We start from the raw sequence: 23,606 nt of genomic DNA on the forward strand, positions 1-23,606 counted from the left end.
AATGATCCTAAATGCCTTGGTTTCCACAGCGTGAAGCCGAGAAAGGTGGGAGGCAGGAGCATCAGCGCAGAGAGGAGAGCAGTACTCCATCAGGCTGCTGATGAAAGCTTTGTGGTCAATAGCTCAGGTGGGCCGAGGAAGGAATTAGCATGATGGAGGATGCCCAGTCGGCAACTGGCATTGGAAGCCAGCTTGGAAATGTGGCTATCCCAGGAAAGATCATGGTAGATAGTGAGACCCAGAAGCTTGAATGAAAGGACTTCTTCAAGAGGATTGTTGAGAAAGTAGATGGGGGGGGGGGAGTTCCCAGATGGTCCTTTTGGAGAGACATGGTGAGAGTGTGAGATTTGTCAGTACAGGGTTGAAAGACATGTTCCAAGTGTTGGACCAGCTTGTGATTTTATCCAGATCTGCAGAGAGTGAAGAGGCTGCTGTTTGCCGATCAGAGGGATGATAGATGGTATGGCAGAGGGTGGAGTCATCAGCAAAGAGATAAAGAGGATTTTCCAGTCACAGAGATAGTTGATGAAAACCAGAAAAAGTACAGGGCCAAGAACACTGCCTTGAGGGACTCAAGCCAGGGTCATTACTTGAACCTTACCTTGATAACCACCCATTTTGTTAAAAATCTGCCCCATTTCTTGATAAATCAGCCATTTTGTTGATAAACTGCACATTTTTTTGATAAACCACTTTTCTTGATAAGCACTCCTTTTCTTGATAAAATGCATTTATTTTTGATAACCACCTCTTTAATTGATAGCAACTTTTCTTCATAATCATGGCTTTTGTTGATAGATCTCCAATTTTGTTGATAAACTGTACCATTACTTGAGGAACCTCATGCTTTCTTGGTAACTGGAGTTGTTCGCAACCCCCCCCCCCCTCTTCTGTTGATAAACCATGCTATTACTTGATAAACCACTTTTTTATAAACTGTGCTTTTCTTGATAACTGGAGTTGTTCTTGATAAAGCTCCTCTTTTGTTGATACACCGTGCCATTACTAGATAAATGTCCTGTTTTCTTCATAAACTTCTCCTTTTCGTGACAAGTGGACAGATCGGTGGTCTTTCTGTCTTCGACTGCCTCGTTTCTGGTCTTGCAACCTCTGCTTTTTCCATGCTTTGTTTGCACCCCCCCCCCCCCCGAGGTTTCTGCAAGGCACACACTGTCCGCCATCATACCTCTTCTTGTGAAACTACCTAAATCCATGATCACTGCTCACCTCAACTCATTCATTCCTCTTTTTTCTGCCTGTAGAATAAACTTCTACATCCTCTTCAACCCATTCTTCCCTCCAAGTCTTCAAGACAGCTGTTCACCAGCATCTCAGATCACCCCCAATCAAAAAACATCTTTTCTACCCTCATTAACCCACCCAAATCTCTCCTCTTTCCAAATTTCCTGTTTTCCCTCCTGAGAGTTTTCTTCTGTATCCATCTTGTCCACCCTATACATTCTCTCCTGAGCCTCATTCCTCCTCACACCCATTGTTTGTCAAGGTCTGCCTCTTTCATGTCCTTTGGCTCTGCTGTTCGTGTTGCCCACCCTCTGTGTAATGTTCCTTTTGGCGTATTGCGTCCTGATTCATTCAGTGTACTGGTACCAGCTCCTCTATGAGCCTTGACTATGTACAAAAAAGTGCCTCTTCTTGATTTTTACCTCTGCCAACGAAGGTGGATGGAGGTTATGTTTTCACACCTGTCTGTCTGTTGGGTCGCCAAAATAGGTGACCCTTATTGTCAGTAATTCTGTCTGTTTGTTTGGATGTTTGTTCATTTGTCATCAGCATAATTGGTAGTAAACGTGGGCGGATTTTGACCAAACTCGGGTGGTAGGTACATCTTATGACCTAGTGCTTTGGAAATTGTGATGGTTGCTCGGGACGCTTTGGTTCCCTCGCAACAACCGAAAAACCTTCAAAATCGGTACCGTTCACGCGAAATCTATTCTGAAAGCCATTTTCCACGTAGGGTTATGAAATTTGGCACGAATGATCTACAGGTGATGCTCTATCAAATATATTCCGGTTTTTGTGATATATGGAATACTTTACCCGCAGCGCCCCCTACAATTAGGGTATGCGCGAAAATTGGCGAAAATTGAAGGTCCCCTAGCGACCAGGTGAGTGCATCGATACGAATGAAACTTTGCAGGTTCATGGTACTCGATGAGTACTACAACTTTGCCTCATGACATATTGACCGATTTCGCTTAGGTCAGGGGTCAAAGGTCAATTAGTGCAAAAATCGATAATATGCGAGAGCTGGAGGTGCCTTCGCGCCAAATGCTACTCCTCCTAGGGTTATGGTCGGATGGTCATGAAAATTCACACTAATCGTCTGGAATACATTGTGCACAAACGATCGAGCCGGATTTTCGATTTTGATCTTTGTTCACCCACAGCACCCCCTCGAACTTTGGGGATTTCCGATTTCAAACCGCATTTTCGGTACTTTTCATTCAAATGGATACCGAGTAGTTATCAGTCTATGGAACTGGATGAGATTTGATATGCATAATCTTAAGGTGATTCCCTATCTGCTATATGACATCCATTTTGCTCTATATCTTTTAGCTTCCATGCTCGGCGACCCATCGCCGCCTATCGGCTTGTCTGTTTATTTGTCTGTCTGTGAACAGGATATCTCAAAAGGTTATGGATGGATCCAGGTGAAATTTGGTGGTGATGTTAGGTGTGATGAGGACAAATTGAATCGATTTTAGAGAAGATCCGGATATAGAATTTTTACAGTGATTCTTCACCATTGATCGATAGCGCTAAAAACGATATACAACACGACATCTCAAAACGTTGATCGATTTGGATGAAAGTTGGTGTACAGATTGGGTGTGCGACAAGGACGGATCGATTCAAGTTTGGTGAAAATACGAATCCGGATACGAGAATTTTTTTAATTTTTGAAGTGATTTTTCACCATTGAGAGATGGGGCCAAAAACGATACATAGCACAATATTGTGTGGACGACTTATGACAAAACTTGGCTGATGAGTTGGGTAGGTGACAAGAACAAGCTGATTAGATTCTGACTCTGGTCAGGATCCACATCTGGCCTTTCAGTGGGATACAAAACGTGAACTGTTCAGCCTGGCGGAGGTATGTACTCTACCGAGTGCCGTTCCAGTTGCATTCGTTCTTCATAAACCGCACCTTTACTGGATGAAGTAGCTCTTTTCTTGATAATTGTCGCTTTTCTTCACGAGCACTTTTTCTTGATTATGAGTGCCTTTGTTCTTGACAACCACACCTTCATTTCTGAAAATTTCACAGGGTTTTTGATAACGATACACCATTTTGATAACCATGAACACTCTATTGAGAACCACGCCTGACTTCTAATAACCATTAAAGTGAAACAATCAATTATGTTTGTGCAGGATGAGAGCAGTTGCCATTTAGAAAATAAAAATTGTGAAAAGTAAGGGAGGTGGAGAGGATCGGAGATAGAAAGGAAGGCGAGTGCGGGAGAGATGAGCAGAAAAGAAGAAAACAAAAGGTTTGGAGGAGAAATATGAGGAAATGGATGGGAGTAAAAAGGCATGCAAATGGTAATAATAAAATGTTGGTGGAAGGTTAAAAATTCCACCATTTCATGTACTTAATAAGTGTGTATGTGTGTGCATGTGTGCCTCTTGATAACCGTCACTCGATTTTAATCCCACCTCCTATCCGACCGCTGTTTCCCAGTCGTCTCGCTTGACTTGCCCGTGACAATGATGAGCTGTATGTTAGTGTTGCAATAATTCCACAAATTTGCCGCACATAATGCAATATCTGCAAAATGTCAAGCGGCGTAATGAGATTAGCACCCCGCCCCCTGTTCTCGGATGAAATATCGAACACTAAGCATGCGGGTATGAAACAAGGGTTGTGGAGGGTCGAGAGAGGGGTTAAAATATCAACAAGAGGAAAAAGAGGACGAAGATGCAGAGAAATCCTGGATGCGGTGGAACCAACAGGCACCTGGTGAGTAGGCTAACAGGAAAGAATAAAAAGTGAGTCCTTTACCATGCTGAGGCCATTTATCGAGTGTCAGGGCCACACGCCACGCCGTGGCACATGTCAGAGACCGTAAATGACCTGGACCTGCTCTAGATGATTCCTCCCACCCGTTTGACTGTCTCCACTCGCCTTTCCGTCCGCTTCCTCTTTAAAATAATACAACACCTCACCCATGCACACAACGCGACGAGCGCGAGCGCCTGGAGTGCTCAATGGGCAAGCCTGTCAAGACCCGCGACCATCAGGCTGGCGTGGCCAACACAATACGACAAATCCAATTATCCAGAGCTTTGGCAGTGCCGCAGCTCGACACAGGAGGGACTGTTTACACGCGGGCGGGTACGAGGCGAGCGATCCAACCGTGCTGGGAATGGTGTGCGAAAGAGAGCGCCGAGCCCTTGTTTTACAGCTTTCCCACATTGGACGCTTATTAGCGCCAGTGAGGCTGCTGCGGTTCGTCGTCCCAAAGCCTTCGGGCTGATTAGCTCAAAACAGCGTCTATTGCGGGAGCACAGGCAGCTGAAGCGCAGCACGTGGATATGGATGGAGGATGAATAATAATAATAACAATAATAATAATAATAAATTAATAAGAAGAGAAAGAAGAAGAGTCGGGAGCAGTTTGCATGTCCCCGATGGAGCTGTTTCAGCAGCGAGACCATTTTCATTATTTCGGAACTGACTGGCCGCTGTATGTGATAGTCTCTTGCGTTGACATGCCCCCTTTTTTTGGTATGGGGCTAGACTCCCAGCATGACCTCACTTTGGAGACGACTAATTTGCTTTTTCAAAATATCGGATTATTACGATCATTGAAAATGCTGAAGTCAAGATCAAGTAGGGCAACACAACAGAGAGAGGTTGAAAAAAAACAAAAACAAAAACAAAGCCATCATAAAATAGGATGAAAAGCTCCATGGACCATTAAAGCCTTTCAAAGTAAATGCGATAATTAATTTTACAACTCTGCGATTAAAAGCGTTTTCCCCAATAAGGCTTACGTTCATAAAAGAACCATTTCCATGATCGAATCATCATCCGCCCCACGAACCAATAGATCATCGGAGGCGCCATTCAGATTCCGTGAGAAAATAGATCCGGTGGAGCCAAACTTGTAATTTCTTCTGGTTGCCGGCGATAACTCGCCTATTCTTCGAGATCAAACACCATGGGGGTCCTTAACGTCGGCCAGCTAATGCCAGCAGACAGGACGCCCGGATGAATCTCCATCCGAGGGACGGCGTACTCCATTGATGCAACACCCGTCCTGCGAAGCACCAATCTGACGGGAATCGAACCCAGACCAGACAGCTCGGAGGCATTTCTCCGACAAATTGCGTTATTTCCTTCCAGTGTGTTTGTGTGCATTTCTGTCAATTGCAACATGCTTCCACCCCCACCCTGCCACTCCATCCCCCTTTCTCTGTCGTGCAGTGTGGGCCGGATGCTCGGGGTCCGTGCCTAGCAAACATTCTCACGCTGGTTGTGCCTATTTTAGACCACAAACGTACCCCACACGGTTTATAGAGCGAAACGCTCCAATAAGACCTCGCAGCAATAAAGTCTGGGTGAAAAATACAGGCTCTCATCAGAGATGTCGAATGCTCTTCACTAAAGTTTGGCAATACAGATTGCTCAAAGCCACCACGATTATCCGAGGTTCCTCTGAATACCAACTGTGCTCACGTGGCACTCCACCTGCACCTTCGTATCTATCATTATTACCTGCATCGCCGAAGGTGGATGGAGGTTATGTTTTCACCCCCGTCTGTCTGTCTGTCTGTCTGTCTGGCTCTGTTTGTGAACAGCACACCTCAAAACGTTATGCATGGATTCGGATGAAATTTGGTGGAGGAGTTGGGTGCGTGACACAAACGAAACTAGAAGGGCACTCGGTCGAGCGCATGTACCTCCGCCACGCAATGCCTGATCCACGAGAACATATCGGGCCCAATACATTTTTGAAATATCATGCTATACAGGACTATATCGTTTTTGAGCCCAATCTCTCAATGGTGAAGAATCATTAAAAAAATTAAATATTTCTAGTATCCAGATCCGGATTCGGATCTTCACCAAAATCTAATCAGTTCGTTCTTGCCACGCACCGAACCTGTCCACAAAATTTCATCTGGATCCGTGCACAACTTTTTGTGATATCCTGTACACAAACAGACAGGGGTGAAGACATAACCTCCTTCACCTTCGGTGGCGGAGGTAATGATTAGATTTTGGTGAAGATCTGGATCCGGATACGAGAATTTTTTACTTATTTAAAAGTGATTCTTCACCATTGAGAAATGGAGCCAAAAACGATATATCGTACGATATCTCAAAAAGTTATGAACAGATTATGACAAAACTACGAACGAGTTAGGTAGGTGACAAGAACAACCTCATTAGATTTTGGTTCAGGTCCGGATTCAGATGCGGCCCATCGGTGGGATACAAAATGTTAAGCCATAAACTGTTCAGCCTGGCAGAGAGATACACTTTACCAAGTACCGTTCTAGTTGTTATTGTTAGTAATATTATTGTTATTATTATTATTATTATTATTATTATTATTATTATGGAACATGCTCTATACAGACAATTGGTTCTGCCAAAACAGTTTCTTGGCTTGGGTTACAATCATGGACAAACTGTCGCTCTGAGACAGGACACTTGACTGAATGTGTAGGGAGTTATAATTTGTTCAGAGTGCTGGTGATAGCTTGCCTACTCTTCATGAAGGACAATGTGGGATCTTTAACGGTGATCAACTAATGCTGGCAGACTGTACCCCCCCATTTTAACGTCCATTTGAGGGACGGCACACACACCGATGCCTCACCCTGCTTGTGGAACACCGAGATGACAGTTTACAGCCGAGTCAGGATTCAAATCAAAGCTGGACAGGTAGAAAGAGGTGAGTGTGCATTCCTCGATGCTAGCTTGCCAGTCTCCTCTCCATATCCAACGCATATAAAGAGAATGAAATAAAATGAATAATATTTTGCAACCACTGCGGGCGAGATCGACACAAATTCTTCTTGTGCAGGTCTCTTTTTCGCTGTGCGTCTTGAGTGGTAAATGTTAACTTGACATTTCCAAATGAGGTTGACGGTTTGTTTTACTCAAAGCATGGCTGTTACAACAAAGAAAGCCGTCAGCTAAAATATCTTAAGCCGTGAAACCCACCCGCCCCTACTCCCCAGCCACCACCACCACCACCACTACCACCCCTCCTGTCCTTCCACCAACCCCCCCACCACCACCACCCCCTTCTCTTTATTCTCCAAATTGCGCTTGACAGGGTGCAATTTAAGCCAGAGCGAAGAGCGGCATAAATACCGGTAGTACTTCCACATCAGTGCAATTTCATGTAAATCTGCCTGAAATGTGCGGGATGATGGTATTATGGGAACAGCAAATGTCAGCCGCGGCTGCAATTTCAGCTGCTGGTCATCACACGGCTAATGAGTGGAGGCCGTGGTGGGGTGCGCCGACTCTGCAAGCTCTGATCACATCACCTGCGCTTGACCGAGACGAGCGGCGGAGGTAATAAGGAGGATGGCGAGTCGTGCTTATTCAGAACCGGCGACGCAAAAGGTCATGCCAAGAGCTCACAAATCAGACTGTGTGCTCTTGGCTTAACAAACTAGTCGTGTGCCAACTTGGTGGTACCATTTGCAAATGACACGGATAAATGACTTTCTAAAAAGTGGAAATAGCAGAAGAAGGGTCGATAGCACCTATAAAATGGCACAACACCAATGGCCATTCAAAATGACCAATCAACAAGCAAAGTCAACCACAATGAACGAACTATACCATCACCTGTAGACCGTACCGGGAGGGGCAGGCAGATTACCTCCACCCTGAAGATTGTTAGTGAGTTAGTCGATTTATCTATTTATTACTTACAAAATCAAAAGATATCGTAAGTATATTGATGACTTCCGTCCTCTGTTTGTGTGTGCGTTTGTGTGTTTGTTTGAAGGCACGATAACTCGAGAACGGAAGAAGCTGCCAATGTCAAATTACACCAAGTGATCCAGGAGGGTGATGGCTCGCGCTGATTAGATTTTGGTCAAAATCGGTCAAAGGTCAAGGTCACAGTGAGGTCAAACATCCAAAAAAAAGCTATAACTCGAGAATGGAAGAAGCTACCAATGTCAAATTACACCACGTGATTCAGGAGGGTGATGGCTAGCGCTGATGAGATTTTGGTCAAAATCGGTCAAAGGTCAATGTCACAGTGAGGTCAAACATTCGATTTTTGATGGTTTTGTGCAGAATCATCGTAGAAACTTCTGGTTTGCGTCGCTACCTTCTCCAGAGACAGCTTTTATTAGACAAGGTCAGAGGTCAAGTTGACAATTTTGTCAGTACCAGTCTATGACTGCTTGTTTTTTTTACTGACAATCCAGCAGTGATATAACCATTCTCCCCACAATAACTCGACTTGCTGAAGATTAGGATCCAAATATTGGCATATTGCTGCCTTCAGCTGGAATTGAACTCACAACCTCTGTGATGCCAGTTCAGCATCCACACCAATGGACCAGCACTGAACCCTCTTGCACAGTATGGACTACCTTTCCTCAAGGAATAAATCTATATGTGCAACCAGTTTTGTCACAAATACTCCTGTTGATCTCACAAGCAAATCACCGGGAGGCACTCAAGGTACGTACATGCGGAGGTCTGTTTTACAGAAACTATGTTTCGGCCTTTGCGGCTCGTAATCTTGCACATGGTCATTCGACGTCGCAGGAAACACGGCCTTTAATGGCATGATGGACACTTGTAAACATTACGAGTCGATACATGAGTTGTTAGGTCATTAGCACTCAAATGTAACATTGTGGGTAAATCTGCCATTTGTGGCACGCTGTTACATCCAGGATTTCAAGCACCGAACTCTAACACTATATCTATACTAATAAATGTGTGTGTGTGTGTGTGTGTGTGTGTCCTCCATAACTCCAAAACCATGAAACTGAGCAGCCTGAAAGTTTGCATGCAAACTGAGGAAATGCTAAGGGAGTGCACGAGTGAAAATTGGGTGTTTGTGTTAATTAAAACACCCATTTTGAAAATAATTAATGGCCTTATTTAATTATATCCTTTGTCAAGGCCTTATCCTTGGTCAGCCCTTTGTCAGCTAGTTGGGGTCTTAAATCGCCATTTTGTTCGGCCTACTCAAACATATGCCTTGCTTTGTGTGGTGAAATTAAAGAAGAAGAAGACAAAGTCTCACATCGTGAAGTGTGACAGAAGACAAAGTCGCACATCGTGACGTGTGACTTGCTTGTGGAGCAAGAGCTGACTGAAGGCCTGGTCCCTCGGTTGTTGTCGTTGACTGGCGTTGTGATCTACTGAGGTTTAAACGGTGAGAGTTGAGAGTGTACCGAGCTCTGTGTGTTTGCTGGTTAATTATTATTATACTTCGCTGTAATCCATCGTTGATGTCCCTTTTTGTTTGTGTTTGTAGAGATGGCTTCAATCAAGCAAATTAAAGCCTAATTCCAACCGAAGGCCTTTCTCTCTCTCATTCATTTCACTTTGGAAAGACCATCTACTCTCACAGACTAATTAAAGTATATAATTAGAAGTATTGTATCTGATTTGAAAATCGGATCTGATGGACGAAAGTGTCAAAATCTGAAGTGAAATCTGAAAATTTTAACAAATTAGCGATTTTTTTTTTTTGTATAACTAAGTGTATTTATTTAAGCAAAGCATTTAAGCATAATTTTTTCGAACGTTCGGACGATTATATTTAGTGAAGAAAAGACTAAGGAATGTGCAGAAAGTGGAACTTCATTTTGCACAACACTGTGCTCTCTAACCTGTTTTTACAATCCATGACGATAGTCAACAGGGGGCGATTTTTTAAAATTAATTTTTGGTTAATTATGTACGCAGTTTTCTTTTTCCCATTTTGTGTGATCTGCTTTCATGCCAAAATATTAACATAAATACAATAATCGTTTCTGCAATGTAATAATAGTCAGGAGTGGCTCAAAACGAAGGGGGTACGTAGACGGCATACGCCGAAGTCAGATGTGGTGGGGTTTGTACGTGCCTGTATGTGAGCAGGTTGGAGGAATGGGTATGTGTTGGGGCATGCGTTTGCCAGGTAAATGGCATGGGTTTTAATTTTAAATTTCTCCTGCCCGGTTTGACATAGAACACGGCGGTTAACAAGAAAACTTTCCTGTTTGGGCGCATTTTATCGCCCCAGTATCTATCCCCTCACTTCACCTCCATCCTCTCTCCGTCCCTTCTCACTCCCCCTAAATATCCCTGACAGCGAAGTGACTGGTTATATTTGCGTGTATATATATATATATATATATATATATATATATATATATATATATATATATATATATATATATATATATATATATATATATATATCTCTCTCTCTCTCTCTCTCTCTCTCTCTCTCTCTCTCTCTCTCTCTCTCTCTCTCTCTCTCTCTCTCTCTCTCTCTCTCTCTCTCTCTCTCTCTCTCTCTCTCTCTCTCTCTCTCTCTCTCTCTCTCTCTCTCTCTCTCTCTCCGAAGAAGCTGCATAAACAACCCGAGAAGGCCTACACAAGGTAAGTGATTTGCAGTTTCGAACCCTTCCCAGAGTTCCTCCAGAACGACAAAGACGTTCACACATGAGAATCCCAATGGGTTCGCGGAGTGTGGGAGGTGTATATACTGGTAGTATATATATATATATATATATATATATATATATATATATATATATATATATATATATATATATATATATATATATATATACACATACTGGTAAAAAAGCTCGTCAAAAATGATGGGTTGTTGTTATTATATTCAAAATATTCAAGGAGATTGGAAGATATGATGTTTCACAGCAAGAAGCATTATTTTAACACACGACATATACAAATGTTACCCGATTTTCTTTATCTTCTGGGACCATTATTTTGACGGAACAGCTTCATACGAGTGTGCCAAAAGTCTGAAGTCTCAGTCTCGCATCAGATGTGCATATGTCTTCATTATTTATTAGACATCCTACGGACGTAAATGAACACTCGTTTTACTCTGCCGATGTTACACATCATGTGCAGTGAGTTTCACCTCCCTGTGCCTTGTATTTATCGTTATTATCAAATCGTTTCTATTCACCACCTTTGAGGCCCGGTTGCAAGTCACCGTCTACATTTCCAAAAGAGGAGACATGCTCTTTTATGAAAAATGTTTTTCGAGTTTTTTTTTTATCCTGAAAAATGGGCCGTAGTGAACACTGAAAAAAGATTGGCCTTTAAAACCCTACTCAAGTCATCCTTATGAAGGGGGACAGACAAATACATATTGTGATATTATACTCACACACACACACACACACACACACACACACACACACACACACACACACACACACACACACACTGAAGCTGAAACAATCTGTTTGGAACTGCATTCAGCAATGAGCTTGGTCACACTTACCCTCACCCATCCCGCAATAACCTATGAACTGCAGGAAGGGTCAAATACTTATTATGATACACACGCATGGGGGATGAGGCCGGGTAGATTGAGAAAATGAAGATTGAGGAAAGGAAGCAAAGAGGGGAGGATAAGAGTGGGAAGTAAAGGGAGGTGGGAAGAATGAGGGGGAAAGGGATAGAAGAGTCTGTGGAGATAGCAAACAAGTTGGGGGGGGGGGTACATGTGTTGCATAAGGGGGCTAAAGGCAAGGGGGGGGAGTGGAGGGTGAAAGTTAGGTACGTAATAAATAGATGGCCTGTAATCAAAATCCTGAACCCTTTATGCATGACCATTGTGTTGCATTTAAGTAATTATTTATTTCCAATGGAAAGAGGAATCATTGCTGTTTTGCTGGCTCCCCATTTCATCAGACACCGCCACAACAGCAGGGTCATTACCACAAATCTGGCTTGATTGGACTTGCCAGGTGGGTTGTTCCTGCAATCAAAGAGTGCCTTGCCTTGGTTAACCTCACACATGACTGGCACACAATGTTGAGCCCACCCAGTCAATTCATTCATCCCATTGTGATGCAACAACACTCATATTTATGTTGTGGAATCTTCCATGTGTAACTGTCATAACGGTTAATGGACAAACATAGTTTTCTGCATTCTTGCTGTAATATTGCTCATGTGTATTGCTTTTCTGATCTCGTTGGAGGTTAATCACTCATGATGTTACTGCAGCGGGTATAGACGAGGAAGGTTTCCTAAGGCAGCAGATATAGATGAGGTGTCCTAATGAGAAAAGGTTGTTTTTTTTTGACGTGCACAAGCTGTTCGGGTTAGATGTTCGGGTTAGACAAATTACCGCACGGGATCCACAGTTAAACATGCATGCTGGACTTATTCTGGGAAAGTGACCATGGTACTGAACCCAAGGCCTACTCTGCAAAGAAATACCGTGAAGGTGAAGCTAGCTTAACATCCTGATTTGATAGATGCCATGGCCCCCATTGCTATCCAAATTATGAAGATGTCCGAACGTCTTCTGTCTGAAGCTGCATTTTCACTTTGGATGTCTTCAAACTGCTAATAACACTTCTGCATTGCCTTAATTTTTTTGTTGTTGTTGTTATTAAACTGACGCCATGAAAGTTTGCATATCAGATCACATGACCAAGAACTTACTCGAAAGTTTGCATGACAATGAACTTAAATAAAATGCCAAGGGTATTATAAAACAAGTTATGCTTTTATATTAGAGACAATAAGAAAATTCATCTTCCAGACAATCTAGGATCACATCCCTGTGTTCCTTTGAAAAGTATTTTGATATACATTTCGATAAGTTTCTCTCAAGTCATCTCTGATTTGTCCACTTTCACCACAGAACAAAACATAAAGTGGTCTTTTTTTCAAACAATAAACTGCTCCTACGTGCTGCATAAGAAGATAGACGAGAAAGATCCATGCTGAAACATTTTCTGAAAACCCAGACGGAGGCGTCTGTAGTACCAGTGGACGCAGTGACACGCTGCTCCGGCATGCTCCCATACCTGACCTAACCTGACCTGACCTGACCGATGGAAGGTTCAGCTCCTGCCACAGAAGACATGTTCATCAAGCTCGTGTAGACGTGTTGACTACAAGAATTACGGCCATCATGGTGACCCCATCAAACTTCCAACACCATGAGGACTATTCAAAGCGCACAGGCCTTATGGATGGATATGTGCTGCTGCTTGGTTTGGAGCACTAGTACGAGTGGGTGAACATCGTTCATCAGCACTGGTATGACAAAGATGTTCCAGGATGGCCTACTTCACCATCCACAATGAGACCCCCCACCCTCTGATCTCACAATACAAATTACATCACACGTATGGTTGAGATTTGTTAAGAACACAGGAAATGGCAATTTCGTGTGTCCACGTCTGCCGAACCTGCAAACGGACTTCGTGAATTGAGTGCAAACTTCACAGTCAAATCCATGTTTGGAGTTCAAGACATTCATATTTGCCAATAAAGAGCACATCTCAAATCTAGTTGTTGGATGATTGGAAAGCATGCATATGATCCATTAAATTGCTCTTCAAGTTATTATTTTACTTTTCTCCTTCAGTAATATTTTTCCAGTTCAAAAGAATAAAGCTATTTCAATGTGCATTGTGACAAAACAAGGTACAAACGTTTCAATGATAATTGTGATGCATGTTGTCCTGCAACTTCCAAATGGTCATTAACATCGGTTTGTGCAAGAGTCGTTGATGCCTCAAAATGAATCCTGGGTCCTGTTTGCATGCCGGAATGGAACAATGGCCTTTTCATGCTGTAACCCATCTCACTTGTTCCAAAACCTGACTTGGATGCACCATCATTTGAGACTTCTGTTGCACTGCTTCAATGAGGATCCATCTGCTTGAGGTGGGTCAATATTGACCCCCCCAGCCCCTCCCCTTCCACCTCCAACATCCTTCCCACAGCAAGATTTTTTTTTCTGCTGACCTCAACATCAACCAGACCACGTGTACTCGACGTGCCCTCAAGTGAAACATGGAACCTTTACGACTTTGTGGCTGGGCCATCACAGAACTTCTATTTTTTCAAGAACCAATTCATGGTGTCATTTTCCACTGGCAAATGGCAGTCCTACAATGCAGCTGGTTGATATACTGCCATGCCCCTTGTAGTTACACTCTGTTCCATCAGAATAATGCCAAGAGTGCTCAGCGGCTTGTGGCTCGAGGGTGACCGACATATTTTGTTGCAGTGAGGTTCACTGCCCTTCTTAGAAAAAGGTGCTCACCCATCATGGTGTCAATTGAGGACCAATACATACAATGCCGACATGAACTCATGACCCCCAGGATATCCACAGCAAAGTGGAATGAACATTTCAAAATCAAGCGGAGTGGAAATTTAGGGTATACTTGTCAAAATATGGCAGGCAGAGCCTACATTTCAATCGCTGTTTCTTGGTCACCCGTTGCCAAAGAGCGTATACAATCACTCCAGCCTCAGTTACCCAGGCTGCCCCCTCCTTCCCCCTCCTCCCCCCATCAACTCATTCCTTGTTACAAATTCTCACCAGCACAATCCCATTCCACACACGCCTTCTTGAAAACCAGGCCCAAGAGCTATCCAATCCACTCTTCGTGGTATACACCCTCTCCCTTCTCTCTTTCCCAATGACCCCCAACCTCACGCCCCTGCCACCCTGGGTGCGGGCAGCCTGTGGCATTATGCGCCGAGAGGGAGCCGTGCGCCGGGCTGCGGATGGCAATGAAGTCAGAGGCGGTGCGCGCAGATGGCCCGCTGAGAACCGCACAATGGGCTTTTGGGCGGCAGAGAAAGGAGCAGCCAAGTTGGTTAAACACATCACAAAAGGAGCATTTTCCGCCTCTTTTCCCTGTAACCCCCGCGCCTTTCTCCCAGCCTCTCACCCGATAAAAAGTCAATCCCCTTTGTAAAGGCAGGAACTTCTGGGTCACTTCACAGGCCGCATCACGACCACCAAGGCAAGCTGAGCGCGCGGATATAAACCCCGGGACCCCTTGGTCCACCAACAGAATGAACCGCACGGGATCCTGCAGAGTGCACCATCAAAAGGAAAGTTTAGAAAGTTTCAAGCAGCAGCGCGAAAGTCCATCTCGGATCATGCCGAAGACCAGAGCCTTTGGCTCCATCTCGTGATGTTTCGGCCTAGCAATTGCCTACATCTCAAACAAGTCGAAAATGACAGCCAAGTCAGGAGCAGCCAAAGCGGAATCGGAGAGCTCTCGTTGGCTAGGGGATATAAAAGGCTGGTGAGAAAATAGGGGGGGGGTGAAAAACGCGAAGTGAACGCAATCAAATGGACCCCCGGGGGTCATACAGCCGTGAGGGAGACAAAGCGCTCATTGTATGCTGTTTCTGTTCAATTTGCTAAGCACGGCAAGAGAGTCGACAATCCGCAGGCCCTACGGGGGCGGCCCACAAGTGCGGGAGAAAGTTAGGAGGGTCGGGACGCGAGAGGGCAAAAGGGGATGGAGCTGGCTTGCCATGACCGATGCGATGTCATGCCCGTTTTCGGACTCACTGGTCTAAAAGGCGAGCTGTCCGGCGCAATCTCTCTCTCTCTCTCTCTCTCTCTCTCTCTCTCTCTCTGTCTCTCTCTCTGTCTCTCTCTCTGTCTCTGTCTCTGTCTCTGTCTCTGTCTCTGTCTCTGTCTCTGTCTCTGTCTCTGTCTCTGTCTCTGTCTCTGTGTCTGTCTCTGTCTCTGTGTCTGTCTGTCTGTCTGTCTGTCTCTCTCTGTCTCTCTCTGTCTCTCTCTCTTTCTTTTCCAAACCCCCCCACCCTCCAGCCACCACTCTTCCCTCCTGCACAGTCTCTTCCTATCAATACACACACACACACACACACACACACGACATGCCGTGTCCAACACTGCATGCTCAGTCGCTGAATTAGCCCTCCCATTCCGCGTGGCAAATCGGCCCGTTCCGCTCCCCGCACCGACAAATTGGACACAAAATATGTGCCGCCGAACTTGTACACGAGCAATTATTGAGCCGCTATCTATTACGTGCCAGTTTTTTTCACTTCAAATAACGATTATCATCCCAAAGCAGCTCTTTTCATCTCCCCAGCCATATGTAAAACGTGCCAAATGAAAAGTTAAATGCGAAACAACGTATTTCCCTGCAGGAGCTTCTCCCCCGCCACCTCCATCGCTTCCTCTACTTTATAAAAGATTCAAGCAGAATGTTTGCGCCTCCTAAAGGTCGTTTGTGCGAAGAGGAAAGGTTTGGTTTCGATTGAGAGCCGGCGCCGATGTGCGCCTTTCCACTGTGCCGGCGATAGTGCGAACTCGATCAGGTGCCTTATTTCATTATTTGCTGACATGCGTGCGCACGCACATACACACACAATTCTTTCATTCCTAAAACCCATCCCGAAACAAAGAAATTTAAACATCAAAATGAGTTACAATTGTTCACGCGCTGTATACAAACCTTTCGTATTTGTCTAACTCGAGTTTACGGGATAAAAGCCATCCGACAGTTGTATTGACGTGAGACCACTTGTATACCCTCATGGTTTTGTAATCACATCTGAAAGTGTGCACACCAACAGGTTTCTATTTAGTGAGCACACCTGTTGGCAGTGAGTGCTAAATATTAAATTATTTACTAAACACACAACATGCAGGTGTGAATACAAGATGACATGGGAATTGAAAGAAATAATTTGGAAGCCACCATCATCCTCACCATTGGACCAGATCTGCGCCACGTTCGGACCTCGCCCTGATGCATTATTCAGAGGCACTGCGTGGCACCTGATTGCTGTTTGATTTTAGCAAATTATAACCCGCAGGAAGAAACTCCGAATCAGCGATTCGCCCGATAAATGTATTCAATGGCTCGGGCTTGAGGCACGGCAAACCCAGAGTTCCGCCGACAAATTTGCATCGCTGTCAATAATCGATTCGTTCGTGCGCTCCCTCGGATGCTGCACTCCACACCCGTTACAGCCAAGGCGTCTTAGCATAGGTCAACGCGCGAGGCTCGAAATGTCCTGAACATGGAGCTAAGCACGTCACAAATGCGACACTAACACATCACAGACGTGGCGCTAATGTCGCAAAGAGGCTGCAAAATTTGTTCTCCGCACGGTATGAAAACGTTACAAACATGGTCTGAAAGCATCACAAATACTGCGTGAAAAAAACTTGAACCACTTTGTGCACATGTGCAATTCACAAAGGGATGGAAGCAACAGGTGGTTAGTTGTTTGGCTGCTTCATTGGCTGTCTTGTTGGTTGGGTTGGTCTTGCTTGCAACCACATTCACTTGGATTAAAGATCAACCTCGATTAATTGATTTCCACGTTTGTTTTGCATTTTTTCTTTTGAAGAAATCACCTGCGGGAGTAAATGATTCCATTCATGAAATATTTAATACCAAAAATATACCAATTAAGGAAAGATAACAAACATTCACACTAAATTAAACTAGCAATATATATGTATATATATATATATATATATATATATATATATATATATATATATACATATATATATATATATATACATATATACACACACAAGATAAATTAAAATACCATGGTTTGAATAAATTAAATCGCAGTGAAGGAACAAACTTTTACAGCATAAACAGTGATAGTTTAAGTGACACACAATCGATAATTGTGGTCTGAGCTCACTTTGTCTGGACTGAGACCTACAACACATCCCAAACTCAATATTCGAGTGGCTTGGAGATCGAGTAACAGGTGGTGTGTGTAAGCCAGAGTTGTGGTTAAATCACCACAGAGTGACTGCAGTAAAAGTTATCAAGAGTTTGTTACATATCATCAAACATAATGGTATGTTTTATAAATGAAACCGATTTGATCGTAGCGTGCTCATTCATGAGCTTCTTGAATTAAAGCAACAATTTATAGATCAACGCAAAAAAAGAAGAAAGAAAAAAACTATCCAAATGGAATGTCTATTATTAAATTTAAAGAGCATGAGGTTTGCAACAGGTGTATACTTAAAATAAATAAATATGTATTTTAAAAGAGTTCCGTACCAATGAAACAGCGTTCTCACCAGATGTAAGCTTAGACATAGCCGAAAACCTATGACTAATCATGCAGCAGGTGAACGTTGTCATCATTCGTAGATTCGCACTACAAAACTTTTTAAAACTATATAACATGTCGAGTTAAGCCAACCGAGCAATTAGGCGAAAAATATTTTTCGCCGAAGGTGAGAAACCACTTTGTTTCAGCCCAAAAGCAAGCAATAAAAGCTTGTAAACCACTTGCGACACCTTTTTATTATGCCGTACACAGTCGAGTCATGCGTTCGCTCATTTCCATGCGCGATGCCATTGTATATGAAAGGCAGTACGGTCTCTTGTACTGTGAATATTTTACCTGCATTTGAGAAACGCTTTCAAAATGTCCAAAAATGTTTCACCAGGTAACCATTTAATTAAGTACACGTGGCTTCTCATGGAGATAAAGTTCAGACTAATGCCTCGGCTTAGGTGATGTCACTATGGCAGCCAATTTATAGATGGTGAGAATACTACGAGATTACGCTTTCATCCACTCCAACTCCACCAAACGAGGTCCAAGGGCCGATTTGCATGCTGGGTAATCCAGTAAACGCAGGCTTGCCTTTTTATCCCATCTTATTAACGACCCTATTATCATTATATCGCTGTGGCAATACATCTTTGCTTCAATCACCCCGATCGTAAATAATCCAAGCCTATCATTATCGCCTCCATTTGGAGATAGCAAAAGGAGCGCAATTGGCGAGTTCTGTCTGCCATCAAGCCACACTCCACACCTCCCCCCCTCCTTTCCATCCATTACAATCACGTATCCCTCCCGCTCTCCCTACCTTTCAATAGCCCCCACGCACAGTGAAAATGAACAACTGCCTCTTCACCTGAATTCCAAAACTCACTGAGAAGAAAGGGTACAGGGAAAGTTGAACATGCATTGTCTTTCTGGGAGGGAAGAGACCAGGCAAAGAGATTGATCATTGTTCTGAAAGAGAAAAGACCCAGGAAGCACAAGTGAAAGGACAAAGAGTAAAGGCTCTGAACACCCAGCCAGGGTCTCTCTCCCTGGCTGGGATTCATACAAGCGACCAAGAGATAGATTAATAACAACCTGGGTTGGAGTTAAAGAGAGGGAGAGACACCAAAATGATCATTAGAGGACTTTCCAGCTAATATCACACATGCACACTATGTATATATATATACACACACACACATATATATATATATATATATATATATATATATATATATATATATATATATATATATATATATATATATATATATATATATATATATATATATATATATATATATATTGTTGTGGGGATAAAGTGTCCGTCATCCCCCCCCCTCCCGACATCCCCATTTTCACTTCCCTCCCCACGACTATATAGGGTGGCCCACAAAATGACGCTGCTTTTATTTTCTTTGCAGGTTTGTAAACAATCATTCTTCACACCATAATATATTGTATCATCTATCAAAGGGATTTGATGAAAAAAATTGCTGATCACATTGCTTAGCATGGTGACTCAAGGTCATCTATCAACTGACCAAGAGAGGTGGACAGTGTTACTGTTTGCCTTGAGTATGACTGTGTTGCAATTTGCTGAGATGAAGAGTGTCACTGCTGCAATAAATTATAAAGGTATTTATTAAATAATGGCTTGGTCATGGGAACCTGGTGTTGGCTTAGTGGTTCGGGTGGTGGCTTGGGATCCTAGGGTCTTGAGTTCAAGCCCCGTTGGCCACTGAATTAACACCAAGGAGTTGACTCGGTCTATCATCCTTCTGAGGTTGGCAAAATGAGTACCAGTGTAGCAGCCAAAAGGCTGCACATGAAGAGAAGGGGTATCGACGGATTTATTAAATCTGGTGTTGGTGTGGCGCAGGCATGATGGGCCGAATGGCCTCCTCATGCGCAAAATTTCCTTGTAATCCTTGTAATGGGAACAACGGTCATGCAGGATGATGCAACTCCCCATACTGTGTGCATCGTCCTTCTCTTTCGAAATAAAACTTATAAAGTTCGAGTCATTTCTCTCAAGTTTCCAGTCCAGCACTGAGATAGAAAGACAAGGCCGCTTGTCGGCACAAGTCACATTGATTTGATTATTTGCGTTGGGACATTTGAAGAGACAACTCATTAAACAAAGACCTCAAACTCTTGTTGCTAGAGCAGAGGATGAAAGTGGTGGAATTATGCAACACAATTGCAAAGGAATAGTTGTGCAGCATAGTAGAGTCAATAATACCACTCATTGGTTGGAGGGAGTGCATGGGCAAAATGGTGGTCACATTGAACACGTTGTTCATGACAAACATGATCTCCAAAGGATATTGTTCTTAGTTGGTGAATCCATTGTTACTTCACACGCATTTGCCAAGTTTTCCATCAAAATTTTTAAAGTGTGAAAATTATACGATACACCACTCTGGAGAAACGCAACATTGCATGAAGGGCACTTGTTTGGGATACTCCAATCCGACTCGAGGCGATACACCAATAGGAAACAAACAACGTAAATGGCTTTTAGGCCGGCTCTGCAACCATGGAGGCAAAATAATTTGTAATGAGTATTACGGAAAAAGACGTCTGAGCTTTTGATGTTGACCGTATTTTTCAATACAGGCCGAGAGAGCCGGGACCCGCGGTCGCAGATTAAACAGAGGCGTGATGGCTTTGCCAGCTCTTCCGTTTCTTGCGCACATCAAACGATCGACAGCCCGGCCATCGAGGGAAAAGGCAAGCTCTGGATTTACCATTGCTCTTCCCCCATGCTGGGCCCATGGGAATGACCGAGCTTCCTTGGTCTCTAGGGAAAGCTGGGACGGGACGCGAGGGAAGCTCGTGTTATGCTTTAGATGATGGAAGGGAGGTGATCATGTTAGGCCAGATACTGGTTTCCGCATGAAGCGTGGTTTTGTGATCAGGACCAAGACAAAAAAAAAAAGCTTGAAAAGGTTTGTTTTTAGGATGGCCACAACCATCTGCGACATCAAAGCTGCTGCCTTTCCTGTAGTCAAGCCATACGGCTTCATTCTCCACTAGCTATTTCGAATTGTGCTGAGCATAGGGAGGGGGCAGCCGCCAGGGAAGTCAACATTTGGAAACTGCAAAGGAAATTGCGCACAGGGAAAAAAGGGTAAGAGCTTGGAGCCTCTCGATTGTTTGCGCACGCAGACTAAGATTAGCTCCGAAAAATTTCCTGAATTTACAAACAGGAATATACTCTCAAGGACCGCAGTGGGAAACTGCGTTCCCACTTCCCCGGCGATCTCTCAATTATGTTCCACAAATGGTGCATTATTGCTGTCGTTCAGGCCCGAGTGATTAGAACTATTCTACGATGGATTTAAAGTAGTACACGCCTCGACTTCGTGTCTCAGTGGTTTAGGGAAAGTGGATAAATCATGGAAAAATCCATGCAATGAATGGGAGACAAAAGAAACTGATACATAGCTGGATAATCATAAGTAAGTGATGTGGAGAGTTTTAAGAAAAGTGGGGGTCAGTGTTTGTGTGTGTGTTTAGGAGAGATGGGAAGGACTAACTTACACCATTGGAGTCTACCTTCTTGAGGGCTCGGCGAGCTGTCCCGGTCTGCCACGAGGCCAGCAACCGTAAACGCCATCTTGCCATGTTCCTCGAGTTTAAGAGAAGCGGGTGATGCAACAGGGCGCGGCGGGGGCTGGGGGGCTGTCGGTGTGGCCACCGCAGAGGCAAAGTCCTCGGCCTCGGAGAAGCGTAGATGGAGCACACCATTACCCTCTGAGTCCGGTGGTGAAATGACACCTTTGAGCCTCTTGGCCGGTGTGAAGGCTGAGTGGTGATAAGCGGCAGCAGCCACTGCGGCTGCTTCCCTCTCCTCTGCTGCAGAGGCGAAAGGACGGAAAGCCCCCACGGTGCTGTGTCCCAAGAGGCCAAGGCCAGGAGGGGTCGCCGCCGCGGCTGTGAACTGTGGGTGCAGGTGTAGAAGCTGATGCGGTGGGAAGTCCCTCCCGGAGTAAGCGGCAGCGGCCTGTCGGTGGTAGAGCGATGCGAAGGCATATGAGGATCCATTGGTGAATGGGATGTGGACAGGATCTTTGTCTACCCCGACGGGGGTGCCAAAGGAACGTGAAGGGTCACGCGCTGCCTCAGCGGTGGACGCGAGCACCATGAGTGCGGGCGACGTGAGCGGATTCGGCAGGTACGAGGAGTTCTCCATCCGGAACGCAGCCACGGCTGAGCGTGGCAAGTCCATCCGTAAGATCTCCTTGGCTCCTTGCTCCAGAATGCCTGCGTGGTTCCAGGCCTCTCGCATTTATGGCCCTCGCGACCAATCAATGGGACTTCATAACAGGCGCTGCACAACCAATAAAGTCGTCCCTGAATGATGGTAGAAAAGAGAAACAATGGCGTAAGTCATGTCATTCTCATTAGAGTACGCGGCAGGTTAACACATATATAAATCCTTCTCCAATAAGCCGGTGTGCGTGATTATTTAAAATCTATATCTAATATTCTTTTTATGGCATTCAGCTCTCCGTGCAAACATTGATCCTTTGCAAAGCACCATCACCCTATTCGCAGTAACGAAGTCTCATTGCAGCCCTCACCTAGCCTAAACAAACTTCATTACCGTCTCATGCAATAGCTCGCCTCTTCATTAGAGAAGCGTGCAGGCTTTGACACATGGACTATTCATGCTCTACATGGAGTCTGATTATCCACAGGGGCTCAAGGAGGGCCAACACCAAGTTGATGTTTTCTTGCGGTTCAAAATGAAAAAATAAATAAAAAACAAACTTTACTGCTTCGCACCTCGGCCGCTCTCTTCTCTTATGGAACTCTGAATGACATTCGGAACGCGCTCGGAAGTAGGTACACCACACCTTCAGCACAAATTTACTTTGGTAAAAGTAAAACTTTGCTCGAGGAGTCTCGCAACTCGGTGCGTGTTTGACGAAGTCGAGCGTTTGACGATTGTGTTATTGGAGAATTATTTCGGTAGAAAGTCCCACAACGGGCTTGCAGACAAATCGAACCAAGAGGGTGAAGGAAAACAAAATACAACTGGTTTTGAGAAGGTCGGCATTTCTGGAAACTTCTCGATACCTGGTCAAGTACAAATATATATATATATATATATATATATATATATATATATATATATATATATATATATATATATATATATATATATATATATATATATACCATGTAGTCGGGTTACATTTTAAACACGTTCATTTGTTTTTCTGACACTGATCGGACTGAAGAACCTTTGCTTGTTCATGTGTGGTTGAGCTTGATATGTTCGTGTCTACCTCCATGCGCTCATCTTCGGATGGTTCGACAGTGCTAACATTAACGGTACGTATAATAAACACAAGAATTGAAGTGAGCGAACGTCGTCCCTCATGCAAGCGTCCACCTTCGGACGAAGTAAGTGTCGAAAAATTCAAATCCTGCAACTTTTGTCGCGCAGTGACAAGTGCAACACAGTGACAAGTGTTTGTCACGCACAAACTCCCCACCCGCAAACACATGA

The 23,606-nt window shown here is 44.1% G+C and overlaps 1 protein-coding gene across 9 annotated transcripts in view; it reads right to left on the minus strand.

Moving 5' to 3' along the window:
* Positions 1 to 23,606, minus strand: part of LOC147024922 (E3 ubiquitin-protein ligase Rnf220-like) — a 278,387-nt gene that overhangs the window by 252,158 nt on the left and 2,623 nt on the right. For all 9 annotated transcript variants that reach the window (XM_085885323.1, XM_085885324.1, XM_085885322.1 and 6 more), the window contains exon 2: positions 21,629 to 22,441. In XM_085885323.1, the coding sequence (XP_085741449.1) occupies positions 21,629 to 22,376 (748 nt within the window). In that variant the 5' untranslated portion in view covers positions 22,377 to 22,441. The remainder of the gene's footprint in view (positions 1 to 21,628; positions 22,442 to 23,606) is intronic.

This window comes from Eptatretus burgeri, chromosome 6, assembly GCF_056783735.1.
Source record: "Eptatretus burgeri isolate ZD-2024b chromosome 6, Ebu_testis_v1, whole genome shotgun sequence".
NCBI classification, from domain to species: Eukaryota; Metazoa; Chordata; class Myxini; order Myxiniformes; family Myxinidae; genus Eptatretus; species Eptatretus burgeri.